The 15,642-nt window shown below is 37.7% G+C and overlaps 1 protein-coding gene and 2 long non-coding RNA genes across 3 annotated transcripts in view; all 3 read right to left on the bottom strand.

Moving 5' to 3' along the window:
* LOC118796845 (secretory phospholipase A2 receptor-like) overlaps positions 1 to 1,203 on the bottom strand; it is a 7,454-nt gene extending 6,251 nt beyond the window's left edge. The window contains exons 1-2 of the mRNA XM_036555982.1: positions 1,151 to 1,203; positions 279 to 354 (exon numbers count right to left, since the gene is read on the bottom strand). Of these exons, the coding sequence (XP_036411875.1) occupies positions 279 to 318 (40 nt within the window). The 5' untranslated portion in view covers positions 319 to 354; positions 1,151 to 1,203. The remainder of the gene's footprint in view (positions 1 to 278; positions 355 to 1,150) is intronic.
* A 7,168-nt stretch (positions 1,204 to 8,371) lies between these two features.
* Positions 8,372 to 11,772, bottom strand: LOC118796881. The gene is made up of 7 exons (XR_005005915.1): positions 11,618 to 11,772; positions 11,414 to 11,513; positions 10,884 to 10,966; positions 10,012 to 10,093; positions 9,821 to 9,903; positions 9,215 to 9,281; positions 8,372 to 8,963 (listed from the first exon to the last, which is right to left on the bottom strand). It is a non-coding gene; the product is annotated as an uncharacterized LOC118796881 (long non-coding RNA).
* A 22-nt stretch (positions 11,773 to 11,794) lies between these two features.
* LOC118796882 lies at positions 11,795 to 12,833 on the bottom strand. Its single transcript, XR_005005916.1, has 3 exons — positions 12,801 to 12,833; positions 12,568 to 12,694; positions 11,795 to 12,001 (listed from the first exon to the last, which is right to left on the bottom strand). It is a non-coding gene; the product is annotated as an uncharacterized LOC118796882 (long non-coding RNA).
* Between the last annotated feature and the right edge of the window lie 2,809 nt (positions 12,834 to 15,642).

The following is a 15,642-nucleotide window of genomic DNA, read 5'->3' on the forward strand; positions in this document are numbered from 1 at the left end:
GTGTTTAATTCAGAATTCATAAACTCATCACCACACCTGCATCAGGACTTCACCTAAACAGTAACCAATCACTATAATTCATAATTTACATTAACCAGTCTTGTTAGGCCACAAAACATAAATTACAGAAGGAACCAGAATTGTATAAAAGTTGATGCTTGACTCAGAATCTTTGCAGCAAACATGACAAGAGGTTAAAGTTAATAAAGTCTAACAACAATGAATAGATATTTATAGTGTTTAGAGCCAATGGGTTTATAAAGCTCACGAGTAGATACCTGAGAGGAGGAGGAAGAGGAGGACAGGGACGGTTGCCATGGTGAAACCAAAATCCCCACCGGCTGAGCTGGTGGCCTGTGGGTTTAAAATGGCGCATCAGCTCAAGAGGAACTAAACTGTTCTGGCCAGCAAACAGCAAAACTGGATGGATTCAGTTTTTACAAACAGCAGAAATTAGACACCTGCACAAAAATGACTTTCATCAAAAACCTACACAAGTTAAAATCATGGTTCTTCAAGGGTTCTGTAGTAAAGAAAATGGCTCTATATAAAACCAGAACCCACTGCATGATTAAACAGTTCTTTGCATCATGAAAAGCTTCTTCAGACTGATGGACAATGTGCTTTATTGTGCTATAGGTGGTTCTACATAGAACATCTTTGAAAAGGGTTCCATACGGCACCCAAAAGGGTTCTTCTATTGTTACAAGCTTGACATCCTAACAATAGAAGACCTCTTTTGGGTGCTATTTTGAACAATATGAAGAACCATTAAGAATAATGAGGCAAAGAACAGTTTAATCATGCAAAGGAGTGTTCATTGTTCTATATAGAACCAATTTGTTGGTTTTCAGCATAACAATAGAAGAACTCTTTTGGGTGCGATATAGAACCATTTTCAAAAAGGTTCTATATAGAACCATATACAGCACATTTTCCATCAGTCTGAAAAACCCTTTCATGATGCAAAGAAACGTTTAATCATTCATAGGCTTCTTTGAGTGCTCATGGTTCAATATAGAACCATTTTCTTCACTAAAGAACCCTTGAAGAACCATCTTTTTTTAAGAGTGTATATCTATTCGCAAAGGTATAATAAAAATATCACTCAGTTGAATAGGTGTGTACAGAGACACACCTGCAGTCTTACCTGATGAAGCGCTTGCTGTTGAATGAGGTGGAAATATTCAAACAGCAAGTATAAATCTGGTCTCAGATAAATAAAAAAAAATGTGGGCAGGATAAAGATAAACAAATGCGTCAGACTGACCAATGAGAGAAAAGAGCATTTAGAAGATCTCCATACAAATAAATAAAATCCAATACAATCTCATTCAAAACAATGTAATGTAGTTACATGTAGTTATGTAGTTTGGCCTAACGAGATGGGGTCATGTAAATTATGAATTATAGTGACTGGTTACTGTTCAGGGGGAATCCTGATGCAGGAGTAATAATGCTTCAAGGGTTCCTTAGTAAAGAAATTAGAACCCTGGACACTTAAAGAACTCTTTGTGTGATTAAAGGGTTCTTTGCTTCATGAAAGTGTTCTTCATTTTTCTTAAATTTGCTTAAAAATCTTATGTCAGTGTTTAACATTACTTCTTACATATTTCACCAGGTACTCAATTAGTTTAAATAAGTACCATAAAATGAACTGAATGAATGGAAATCAATTGGACTGATCATTTTCATGTGTGATGCATACATTTTATTTCATTTTAAATTATTTTAAATAATAAGAGCAAAAGCAATACAAGCCAAGCCAATAGATTTAAGTTACAGCCACACTGCAAAAAAAATGGCAACTTGTAAAATGTACTTTATGTGGTGACAAGCAAATTAAACAGTTTTATTTAAATCAAATAAATAAATGTACTAAGTTGAGTAAAATTAGTTTAATAACTTGTTACCACATAAAGTAATTTTTTAGGTTGAACTGACATTTTAACAGTGCAGTATAGGAACACTTTCAGGAACAGAGCACACATTAACTCACTTTTACAGCCAGAGGTGCTAGATAATTAACCAAAGAACAAAAGGGAAACACATACATTAGGGAAGCTTGACCAGAGGGTAAACAGAACAGGGGGAACAACATGTATAATATGCAAATAGATGGTGTCAGAAGACAACGGGAGATACAAGAGTTTTACACAACAAACTTTCACTGAACAAACAAACACAAGTAAATCAAATAAGTCACAGTAGCTCACTGTGTTTTTTGCCTTTGTGGTCTTTCTGTTCCTCACTGTATCATGTTTCCATGAGTGTGGCACTAAAACACACACACTGTAAAATATGGCTCGTCAGATCAACCTAAAGGAATAACTTCATGTGGTACCAGGTAACTAGTTTTATTCAACCGAAATGAATACTTTGAATGAATGATTCTTTCAATCAGTGTAATTTCTTTAGTTGAATAAAAATAGTTCATGTTACTACACGGTCTAAAAAACGCTGGGGAGAAATTGACCCAAATGGGGTCATTTTCATAACCCAGTTTTGGGTCAATATTGGACAAACACAGCATTGGATAGACGTGACCCAACATCTTGGGTTGTTATTCTCACCCAGCTTTTGGGTCAAGCAATTAACCCAACAGCTGTGTACTTTTTACTGTATTGCTGGGTTAAATGAACCAAAGGCTGGGTTGTTTTATTTTTTCCATTTTATTCCAATGATAAATTTAAATAACTAATTACATTACACAGTATTATATCCTTACACAACAAAGCAATGCTGAAATTCAAATAATATGCATAAAAATGAAACATCACATTTAATCATGTAGTGATTTATTTTAGAACATATTAATAGGTGCATAAAACCCATTAAGTGTAACATGGGAAATACTGCTTATACAATAACATGATAACATTCAATTACTTATATAAATAGTACTAAGATATATTTATTTTAGAAATGTTATTTACTACCCATTTAACACTGAATTAACACCAGAAAATTGTCACAATTAACAATTGTCATAACTCCACTGCAAACACTAACACTGCATTTAGGAACAGCAAACCTTTGTCAGCACTGAATTCCCAGTTACAATTTCAACGTTACTTACAAAATGACTGCCCAGAGATCTTATACAGCAAGAGTCTTCTAACACTCCCTTCTTGTTCTGGAAGCTGATCATGGATGGACGTCACTGTTCAGTGGCAAGAATAAAGTCTTAATGCAGGGATTCCTGACCTGGAAGCTCACACACAGCAGTCTGCACACACACTCAAACTGGAGAACAATGTTGGAGTACCAAGATATCAAATACACAGAATGCCTTGAAACAGATGTCAGCTGCTCCAACAAGTGTGCTCTGCTCCACAGCTGGTCTGTTAATGATGACAAAAGACTGATCATCTTCTACAGCTAAAACATACGGATCAGGTCTGGAGACTTTTGTCTGAGACAGGAACTCCACCATATTAGTACCAACCTGTGGTAATACAAACAAACACAGCAATAGTTATTTTACAATGGCAGGAAAATTGTATTTTACGCACCACACACACACACACACACACACACACACACACACACACACACACCAGCCACTTTATTAAGTACACCTCCTTGTATCTACACTCATAGTAGGGCCGACATTCAGAACCTCTAACCGATGTAATCTTGTCCATGTTGGTTATTTTAAATTTTTGAAAATTCTGTTAATACTTTCCCCACTCTGTGTGTTCATGTACTGTCCCCCTAAAACTTACTACCGCACGTGTAGTCTTGTGACTCCACCACTTCCAGTCTGCGACATGGAAGCTAAGCCTACGTTTACAAAGCAGGTAAAAGTGGCTCTAATCAAATTTTCTCACCAAACCCGTTTTTTTTTTTTGTTTGGCTGTTCACAATATCTTTTAAATGTGATCTGTATGTGACATCAGTCTGAAGAGATCAGCTCCTAAACTGACCCGCATGCACAAAAGAACAGAGCTTAACGCTGCTTCACCCGACTCATCCAGTGGTAAACAATCATGACTGCCAACGAACGCCAGTTGCTCCTGGAGGATCAGCTTGATCTTCACCAGCATCACAGGAGCCATCATGAAGCTTCACTGACTGACAGCGTGAAATTATGAGAAATGTCGTGTTGGATTGACGTAAAAGCCGAGTGAATTCCGATCTGGCTGTTAAGACGATCTACATGAAGATATGCAGAGCATATTTACAGTACAAACCTTGTCAGTGAACTATGAAGGCAAAAAAAAACAAACAAAAAAATGGAAAAAATAATCGTTCATTAATCGTAATCAAGGTAAAATATTCAAACAGTCGTGATATTGATTTGAGGTCTTATCGCCCAGCACTAACTCATAGTCCATTTGATCAGCTCCACTGACCATATACTTTCACTCTGTAGTTCTACAGTTACAGGCTGTAGTCCATCTGTTTCTCTGCATACTTTGTTACCCTGTTCTTCAATGGTCAGGACCCCCACAGAGTTGGTATTATTTGGGTGGTGGGGTGGGTCATTCTCAGCACTGCAAACAGATGACCAATATTACACCCAGCAAACGTACATTTAAAACAGGCACACCCCACGTGAATGAGCTGCCTTATCTCATTCAGTTTTTTCAGGTACAAATTTAAATTCAGCCCCAGACCTTAAACAGGAAACAGCGCCGCAATGGAAGCATCGTCCAATATAAGGATGCTCTCCTTATCAATCTCTTCAACTAAGAGAGATTCAAAAGAGAGAGAAAGAGATGAAAGGGTGCTTTAGCAGAGGTGCTGGTTGAAGTTATGTATTTCATTGCAAATGCCAATATAGATGGTTTAAAATCATATCAACCAAATGCTATTGTCAAAATTATTAGGGTAACATGATATCAGTGGCTGATATACTATTTGCCAACAAATTATTGGCCTGATATTTGTTTTTATAGCTGATCCATCTGTAGAGAATTATGTACACAGTACTTCAAATGTGGATTCTAGTGTGAACTCGCTTTAAAATGCAAAAAATTAAGATTAGCAAATTCTAATATGTCTATCACTCACAAAGTGTCATTTGCCACAGCAATTTTGTAATTTATAATTAAGTATACAAAAATTAATATACACATACAAAAATGTAGGCCTATGCTCCAATACCAACTTCTGTAATTTCATTTTGATGGTATCCCAGACTTTTAAACACCTTTAGAACACTGAATCATGGGTAGTGTTGTTCAAAATGTCCACATTATCATTTGACTGTCATACATTTTCATAATGAGAAATACAGAAGGGGGGGGGGCGGGCAAACTTGAGTGAAATGTCAGTATGTGTGTGTCACACATGCTCATGTAATGTCTTAAATTCTAAAGCTACAAAATCACAGCATAACTATCACTGCGATACAAACAATTATAAGAATAAAGTATTCATCAGAGCGGTATATTATTTGCTTGCTTGCCAATAGTTCTGATAACAGTGGCAAATTATGTTGTAAGGATGCCTTACTTTGGTGTTTTCTCTGCTGTGACAGACCTCAAATAAACTAATTAGTTCATAAACAGGGATTTCTTGTGTTGAAGTGGGTCTGTTGAAGCAGGAAAACACAAACATGCAAGCCAGGGGTGCTCCGGATCAAAGTTGGGAACCACTGTTTTCCAAAGATTTCGCATAATTCAGTGGTTGGGATGTAAACAACGTTATTCAGAGTGGTTTGGTGTGAAATGGTTCATTGTAGAGACTCAGGTTTCTTTACAGCACTGGTGATTGGAACCAGTGGGTCATCTCACAAAGCAAGATTTCTCAGTTTAGCCAGATAAGTGAAGCCTGTCTAAGAAGAAAAAAGCTGAGAGACATTCCTATTGGACAATTCACCACTTTGGGCTTAAAACATCTGGCTAACTGAGAAATACTGCCTTTTCAAAATGCCATGCATGTAACACAAATATAACCATTTTGTTTACTATCCAAAACAATCAGTGAACCTACACGTCTTCTGAGTTTTTCTGTGTAACGCCGATGATATAAATAGTGGTAAATTTGAAAACAAAAAAGGATGTCTGGTTCCTATCACCACCACTGTGAACAATTCTGACTCCGTCAGAGCATTTTACATCTAACCACACTAAATCACTTTGTTTGCAACAAATGAACCACACAGAAATTTGGAAAAATCAGTGGAATTCCCCTCTTAAGAGGTTGGATTAAACTCTAGTATCTTTCAAAGAACTTGCGTTGCCAAAGGTCATCTATTAATTTCACCATACAGTGAAAAACCTCCAGTTCAACCTTCAAAAGTCCATTTCATACTGGTTACTTACACTCACACTTGAGATTAAGATTCTCTACTTTCCATTCGCTCTGCTTCTGTATATATATATATATAATATATATATATATATATATATATATATATATATATATATATATATATATATATTTAAAACAGTATTTCAATTTTTAAAATAAGTTAAACAAGAACATCAGCGTGTCTACAGGCCCTTTTAATCCACTTTTTTAACCACTTCAAATTTAACTGAAGATTAAATTTGCAATGACAATATTAGATATAATAACATTCTTCAAACTAACTCACATTCATATTGTTACTGTATGTGTGTGTGTGAAGTGATGTCAATGCCTTTTCAGGGACCCACAGACACCATGTTCATTTAAAGGGGAACTTTTTTTCAAAAATTCTACATAACTGTTGAGATGTAAAAAAGGGTAATTCAGAGTTGTTTGGTGCAAAATGCTGATGTCTGACATCATTTTATGATAGTTTTGTGATAAAGTTTTGGCTTAAAATGTATTTGAATCTATTTATTTTAATCCACTCATAGTGGATGGATGCATTCAGAGTGTTGTAAGACAAAGCAGCCCCCGAAGTTTTCCTCCAGATTTATGACAATTTAAATATCACCAATAATCCATGTAAAAAGACATGTGTAGGTTCACTGGTGGTGCTGGATAGCAAATAAATCACCACCACTGTAAAGAAATCCAAGTTCCTGTACAATGGCCCATTCCATGTCAAACCACTCTGAATGACTTTGTTCACATCTAAAAAAAAACAGAATTAATATGAAATTTAGAAAATTGGTGGAATTCCCCTTTAAGAACAGAAAACTGAAATGCCCAAAAAGGGAGTGACAGTGAAAACCTGAAGCCTCTTTAATTAAACAATATTACATTTATTACCTTGTAATGGGTTCTCAGCATTTGTGTATGAATGACCAATGCAGGTTCCTTCTGGCTCACAGCCCTGCGGAGTTTAACGTTAGCGCTCCTCCAAAGACACCTGATTCAACTCATCAGCTAATTTAACGCGTCTTCATAAAGTGAATTCAGAGCATTAGGAAAACTAAAACACGAGCCTTTGCTGTACATGGACCAGGAAAGAACCCTGCCTGAAACCCCTGCCCTAGTGTTTGTAGCACGCTGGCACTGCCAATTTGAAAACTCTGTAGGTTGGAAATATAACTTCACATTTTCACGTCAAGTTTTGTTTTTCATCATTTGAACCAGAACTGCCCTGCACTAAAGACGCGCGAGATGCGTGAATGTTGCTTTTTGTAGTTTTTGTTCCGGAGTTACGAGGCTAACACGGCTAACTAGTAGTTCCAAACCTCAGAAAGCATAAAACTGTCAGTTACCTAGCGGCACAGCTACTAATAATATATAGCTAATATTTGTTAGGAAGCAGCTAAATTGTCCTCGTAGCTTCAGTAAAAAGTTATAATCAAACTTGTCGCTGCTCAACTACATTTTGGGCCAGTGGGGACTAATTTACATTTGATTTTCGTCAAACTATCGCGTTATATTAGCTGACGAGTTTAACACTTAACACTGCGGTTGCTAGCTAACTTGGCTAATTCACCATTTGGGCTTTTTTATTTTGCACATTGTACACTTTTCTACTTTAATTCGTGAGCCAAAATAAATTAAACAGAACTTCTATCACGCATATCAATATATTCCACCAGACGTAGGTTAACATACTACAGGCCCAAAAACTGATGAGTCACTTACTTGTTGTTGAAATAACCCAGCAGAGTGTATGTTCCAGTTAATGATTATAATAAAATAATGGGTTTAATAAATAACGATTCAAAGACAGTAAGAAACTTTGATCAGTTCTGCTGGGTTTATTGAAAGGCCTGGCCAATGTCACAAATTTACTTAAATTTGAATAGTGACCTACAAATAGTGAAGAAACATTTAAGATTAAACATTTAAAACAACATTTTAGCTGTCATAAATTTTCAAGAAAAAGAAGTTTTTCAAAATTCTAAACTTTTTGTTGTTGTTGTATCAGATCTTTGTATATATCATCTGTCCCAACAGTGTAACCATGCGCACCCATACAAAATTAATATCATTTGAAATTAATAACTTACTCTAAATTTAGGTATTTTGACCAAACTCTGTTGTGCACTGCAGTTTCTCATTAGGGCGAATGAGATTCTTTACATTGTTCTGTAGAGTTGGTCCAAACCAGCATCAGGGCGGAGCATGGACAGGTCAGTTAATGCCACACATGAAAGTTAACTGCAGTCTCCTTCTCTGATTGGCCCTGGTGTGACCTCTAATCTGAAGAAGGACATTTCCCCTGGACCCAAGCCCCCAGTGAGCACACCTAGGGCAACAGTGGCAAGGAAAAACTCATTCTGAGCCAATCGAGTAAGAAACCTTGAGAGGAGCCGAAACTCACTGAGGGAGCCAGTCCTCCTCTGGCCGGCGGGGTGTCTGATTAGAGTTTAGAGCTGGGAGAGCTGATCTGCTCTCCAGGGCTCGGAGACTGAGTGTGGCTGCAGGAGCTGTGGAGCTCAGGGAGGAGAGAAGGACATGAGTTACACACAACAATTATTTTCTCTCATACAGTAACAAATAAGCACTACTCTGCCTTCGCTGGGCAACCTGCTCCTCCGTCATTAAGGTGACCTTCCCGTCGTCACAAGACAGCCAGCATGAATCTGACTGGTTGGAGCAGTCACTCAGGTAGTGTCCTGAAAGAGAGAGAGAGAGAGAGAGAGAGAGAGTGAAAAAGTCAGAGTGAGACAGATGGCATGGTAATTCTTTAAGTTTCTTACACTAACAGAATATATTACTGATAAAGCAATAAGCCATGAGAGGCCTTGGGTGAGTATTTTTACAATGGCTTCAAATGCAGCTCAGCCAATCAGATTTTAGAACCAAAGCTATGACTTCTACTTTTATCACGCTTGACTGTTTTTGCTGTTTTATTGTATGTTCTTACCGAAGTTTATGCTGTGTCCCACACGGTTCAGCACACTGATCAACGAGAACCTGAAGACTGTTTCACTCTAATATGAAAATAAAGAAAAGAAAACAATAATTACACACATTCAGTACATGATGATTCTTTTACTGTGCAAATTTATCCAATTTACTTTTTTCACTTTTGCTCCTGTCTCATTCTCTACTCCCCAACTCTCCTATATTTTCTTTCACTTTTCATCTCTCTCTCTCTCCGTCTCTCTCTCTCCCTCTCTGTGTGTCCCTCTCTCTCTCCCTCTCTCTCTTTCTTACTCTCTCTCTCTCTCATTCTTTCTCTGTCTGTCTCTCTGCCTCACCGGTTCATTTCTCTCTCCCTTTTCTTTTTTCAGCTGTTGTTGCTCTAGACAAAGAGGAAAGTCACACAGAAATGAAAGATTAGCTCTGATTGGTTGCAGTGAGTGTGATGTTTACTGTCTGTGTTAAATGATCTGATCAATCAACAGTTGCGCTTAAATCTGCAAACTCATATTCTGATACAGCATTATACTAATTACTTAATTACTTTGACAGCGTGGATTTTAATCACTCTTGTGAAATGTTTCGTAAAAATATTGTTGTGATTTACCCTTTGGGGGCGTGTCTCTAAAGAGATGTGAAAGGTGTGAAGCTCTTTTCTTCTGATTGTGTCCTGTTGATTCTCCAGAGTTGCTGCAAAATACAACAAGAACAGTTTCACAAAGTGTGTGAGTGAACATGAGAGACTCAGTTGTGTGTGTGTGTTTTGTGTGTGTTTTGTGTGTGTGTGTGTTTTGTCACCTTTGCACTGGAAGGCTCAACTGTAACTCTGTGTCTATTTGAATCTCATCGTGCTGCTTCTCAATGCGATCAGCCGACAACCCTAAAGAGAGAGAGAGAGAGAGAGAGAGAGAGAGAGAGAATAAATACACTGTAGGATCACAATCTAGTGTTGAGCTGCTGAGCTGCTCTGTCTGTGTTTGTTTCTGTCTCAGAGCAGATCCTGCAGAGCTGCTGAGGCAGTTTCATCAGTAACTACATTTTTGTCCAAGATTTTAAATGTTAAACACTTTAAAAAGTTTGTTGATGTCGGCTGTAGAAACAGAAAACAGAAATCTTCTGTAACAATTCATGAATGGTGACAAAACTTTTTTTTTTTTTCATTCAACTTTAGTGGATAAATTGTTTGTCAATACCTAAAATGTTGTGAAAAAACAACATTGGAAATGTTTTTAGAGTAAAAATGGTGCCTTTGGACAAACATTTAGTGTCATGTGACAGATTTTAACTATATCTCTTACAGTAAACACAAACAGCACGGTGGAGAGGTACAGCAGGACTGAGAGGAGACGAGAGCGTTTTTACAGTCAAATAAAGCACAAAATGTCCAACAGGGAGACGAGGAGCTGATAGCTGAAGGTCAAATCTCTTGGACATTTAATGCACTGTTTAGATGCAGAGGCCAGAACTTCATGATCTGCCATTTCAGATTCAGCAAAACTTATGCAACAAAAGTGTTTTGCAGGAAATTATGTCATTATGTAAAGCATTTCATCACTAAAAGTCAGTTTGACAGAAAGAGCTACTGGGCAGAAGCATTTTTTTATGCGCTTTCATTTTATCACTTGCAGGAGCTCTGCTCCACCACAAATACAAACACTGTGTCTGCTTACCTGGGCAGTGTGTGGAACGCCCACCTGCAGCTGGCAGAGTTACATCCACACACCTCACACCTGCACTCAATTTCTGCCTCGTCCTACACAAAACAAACACACACAAATATAGAAATCATAAGCTGGGTTTTCATCTAAGCATTACATTTGCACAAATAAATACTATAATGAGAATAAACACGAATCGAATTAAGCCATATGACTGATCAGGTGACTCTGTTATTCCCAGCTGTTACTAGGAAACATGGCAGAAGGCAGCAAGTACTGATGTAGAAATTAAAATTAACTTCTAAGAAAACACAGTGATTTTAGCTGGTAAACAGATTTAAGGTGCCTGCAGCTGATCTTAAGCCATTTTGTAACATCAAACACAGTCGTAACATTAAACATAACAGCAAAAAGAAGTTACTGAATGTTAAACATTTCTCTGTAAACTTGCTCCATATTTCTCTGGTGTTAGTGCATCATAAAGACAAAGTGTGTGTGTGCATTGTAGAAAGAGACCCAGAGAATGAGTGTCAGCTACTTACACTGAAGAAGAGTTTGATGCAGTCTGTGACTGAGCCCTGGGGCATCAGAGCTACAGCAAGATGATTACACTCTTCCTGTCTGCTTTTCTGAGAACCACAGCTGCACACAGACACACAGTTAAACCATTAATGAGTATTTATTATACCAGTATTTACATAAAATTATACTGTAGTTAATATGGTAATTATCATGTTATCTCTTACCCTCCGCATGTAATAACACACATGAGCTGAAAGCCAAAGTGTGATCTGACAGGGCATTCATAAGCCACACCTCCTGACCAGCAGATGATTTGGCTAAACTCCTCCATTTGTCTCAAACAATGAAAGAGAAACTCATGGGCATCCTAATCACAAAAACACAGAACACACGCAGAAAAACATTGTCGCATCATGCGAGCATCACCAGATATACTAATACACTAAGAATTGTCTGTGCATGTGCGTTTTTAAGGGTTTCCTACATTCTGAACGTCTGCTCTGAAGTCTGGGTTGGTGACAGCAGCTGCTTTGATGAACTTCCTCAGCAGCAAAGCGTTCGTGCTCTGGTCAGAGCTCTCCCTCAGCGTCCACAACTCAGTGAAATGCCTGCAGGAGCAGAAAACCCATTTAAGGCTCTGGATTTGTAGAAAGCAAGTGGCAGAGGAGGAGAAGTGATCTAGGATCAGTCGCCACCATCATTGTTCAGCCATATAATCACTCTTACTATTATGGAAGCCCCATCCAACCAGGTAGAGCACAAAAAAATATTTCCCTCTTTCTCTTTTTCTGACAGCAGCATGTTAACATTTTGACTTAGAATTTAGAAATGATGACTCGTATTCTGGAAATATTGGTGTGGTAATTCAAAAAATGTCTTAATTTCATGAAACATTAACTTCCTTCAAAGAAGACTTAGTTTATTGAGATTTTTGAGGTATTAAGATAAAATTCTGCCGTTATTATTATGCAATTGTTTCAACACAAGTCACAATTTTGGGAAAATGAATTCATTTGGAAAATGTCATTTTACTGATATGCAGCCGACTGCAGCTGCTACTGGCTTTTACTCTGTAGCTCCTTACCTGTAAATCCTGAAAATGTAGAGGTTGTGTCTGCCGTGTAGTAGAATGCTTACTGAAATGTATTCATTCTCTCTCTTTCTGTATCCCTACCTGATCAAGTTTGCTGGTGGTTCAGACGTCCAGGCTCCACTCAGTTGGCTCGAGAGCTGTGTGCAGAAAGACTCTGCACTGGAGAGACACTGCAGACTAGCATTTGCATAGCAGCTCTTTCATTAACCTACAAAATACACACATTACATATATATATATATATATATATATATATATATATATATATATATATATATATATATATATATATCCATACACTGGGTTTCACTTACAGTAGCAGCTTCCTCACAAGCAGTAAGAAACACACATACACACCCTCTGTTCATCAGCTGCTGCTCTCTGTGGAGGGGCAGGGTGATTGCGCCTGTTTGGGTTCTTTCAGTTTGGTCCTGCTCCTCTGTCTCCTGTTTCATAGACACAGGAGATCCACCACGCGGCTTGTTAAGCTCAGCCAGCCTGAGTGAGAGGTAGAGACTGAGAGGAAGAGTGTTAGTGTATAGCTGGTTGTTCAGTGAGGTAAATGCTCATGGGTACTTTGTGACTATGTTTGTGTGGAGGTTAAATTACTCAGTTCCTTTTCACTGGACGGGGTTTTGGGTTGATTGTGTTGGTGTGGGACTCTCACCTCTCCATGTAGGCCGAGGAGAGCTCCTCAATCAGCTCTTCAGCTGCCATGGCAGCTTCATTGGAAACCACAGTTTTACGGTTGGTGTGAATGGTTTCCAAAAAAATCTCGGAAACGATGTTTTCAGCTGCCACATTGATTTCTATGGCTTCTTTAGTTGCCATAGAGATCTCTGCAAGTTTATTACTGGCCTCCATTGAGATCTGATTGTCTGTGTTCACTGCTGTGGGGACGTCATTATTGGCTGCCACAGAGATTTCACTGGCTTTTTTGTTTTCCACTGGGTTTTCACTGGAAACCACTGTCGTTATATGAGTCTCTGTGGTTGGCGCATAGATTTCAGCAGCGGCTGTTTCAGTGATCTGACTAAGCTCAGGGGTCACTGTGTTTGTCTTTGAGGTCCTGAGAACAACAGAGGAGCAAATCAGACATAAAATACAGATATGAATGCACACATCCATCCAGTTTCATGCAAAAGTTTGAATTGGAAAAAATAAATAAATTCATCCAATAAACAGTAATTGTGCATAAATGTGCAGAGGTGTATCCTCTGTAAAGCATGTCTACGTATTTCCACTTCGAAAGTCAACAAAATGTAATGTGATCTTGAGACCCAAACTTGGCTTATTTTGACTTCTAAATGTGTACACAAAAGTATACATTCACAAGCATAAAAAAACAAACAAACAAAAAACATTGCACCTTGTCATTTTAAAAGATGTTACCATTGATTGGGAACATTTCATACAACATAATGCAACCATGGTGAAGATAAAGGAGTTTCTGGAGCTTCCTAACTTTCTCTGGAACAGAATCATTAAATAACACTCAAATGGAAACAGCTACAGAGACATAGAAAAAACCTTAAACATCACTGAAAGTACAACTGGTTCAATAATACGAAGGTTGACAGTGATGTTCGTGGACATATGAGAGGAGAATTCAATCTCTCTGGCAAACCAAAAAATTGAATCTGGAGAGAAAATGGACATTTCAGTAAGATAAATAAGAATAAATCAAGATTGGCTGCTAGAAAAGAAGCTGAAAGTGCTTGCATGGCCTAGCTAATCTACTGACCTGAATACCACTGACAATTTATGGAGGAGTCCAATAGTGGGACCTTCATAACCTTGAAGAATTGAAGATGATTTGCCAAGAGATGGGCCAAAACTGAAATACAATTACTTCTTACCATGGATAGACGTCTCGAAGCTGCAAGTGCCCTCAACAGCATTTCAACAAAGTGTTGTCTGAATACTTCTTTTTTCCCTATCAATTTTATTTCCTAACATATCTTTGTTTATGTTTAAGAATATACACTATTTGTTCATATGTATATGTACAAAAGCCAAAAGACATTATGTGTGTCAGGCTGAAGTGAAAACAAGCAATGGAAGTGCATTAAATAACAAAAGCCCACACAAACACATCCATATTCAATGTCTCAGTGTTTCCCACAGGTCTGAAATATACCTGTAGGAAGCATCCTGTAGGTTGGGGGTGGTATTGTAGTAAATATGAATATATATGAATATCCAATTAATTACTGAATAATTAAATAAATAGAAACACAGTTATCTAGGGTCTCCAGATCAATTTTAAACTATGTACTGCAGCACCCACAGTGTACATATTTGATCTTTTGGGCCTCTAAAGCTGCACTCATAATCCATACAGTCCTATAGAAGAGTGATATCAATATAAACCTCAATATAAAGCACTTTATTTACCTTTTTACAGGGCTGACAGCCTCTCCATCATCTGCAGGATACACTTTCTTCTTCTGCTCATAATAACACAAACACACAGCCTTATTTTTAGACAAATAAAAGCTGCACCACTTGATGCATTTACTTTTAACAGCTTTATTGTGCTGGAAAAGGTTTAAGAAAATAGTGGAGTCTATTTGATCATTTGGTCTCTCAGTGTGGCAGAATAGTTTTCTTTTCCTCTAAAATCATCATTTGTAAATAACAGATCTTACCCGTTTGAAACAACACCAAGGAAAGCACGGCATCGTGTTCACTGCTTCACACACAGCTAAACAATACAGACAAATACGCTGTGGAGTCTTTTAGAAAGTGAAGAACGGCTCCAAAGTTGTCCGAAAAAGTCACGAATGTCTCACTATGACGCAACAGATGGTGGAATCTTAACCAAACTTACGCTACTACTGTCTGTTTGTTAGTCTTTGTTTGCGCTACACATTGAAAATGTAAAACACACCATAAACCAGTCGATTTTGTTGAGATTATTTTAAAACGAAGCTTTCTGAAGCAGTGCTTTCCTTTAAATCAGCAATCAGTATCAGGAAATCTTCAAATCTTCAAATCTTCAGGAAATCTTCAAATCTTCAAATCTTCAAATCTTTTAAATGTAGTAACTAACATCTGGTGCTGAAAGGCATGAACAGCAGCTGTAAGTCTACTTTGTCCTGTTAGATACATAGACAGACAGACAGACAGACAGACAAATAGATAGATACATAG

The sequence above is a fragment of the Colossoma macropomum genome, unplaced genomic scaffold, assembly GCF_904425465.1.
Source record: "Colossoma macropomum unplaced genomic scaffold, Colossoma_macropomum, whole genome shotgun sequence".
Lineage (NCBI taxonomy): Eukaryota > Metazoa > Chordata > Actinopteri > Characiformes > Serrasalmidae > Colossoma > Colossoma macropomum.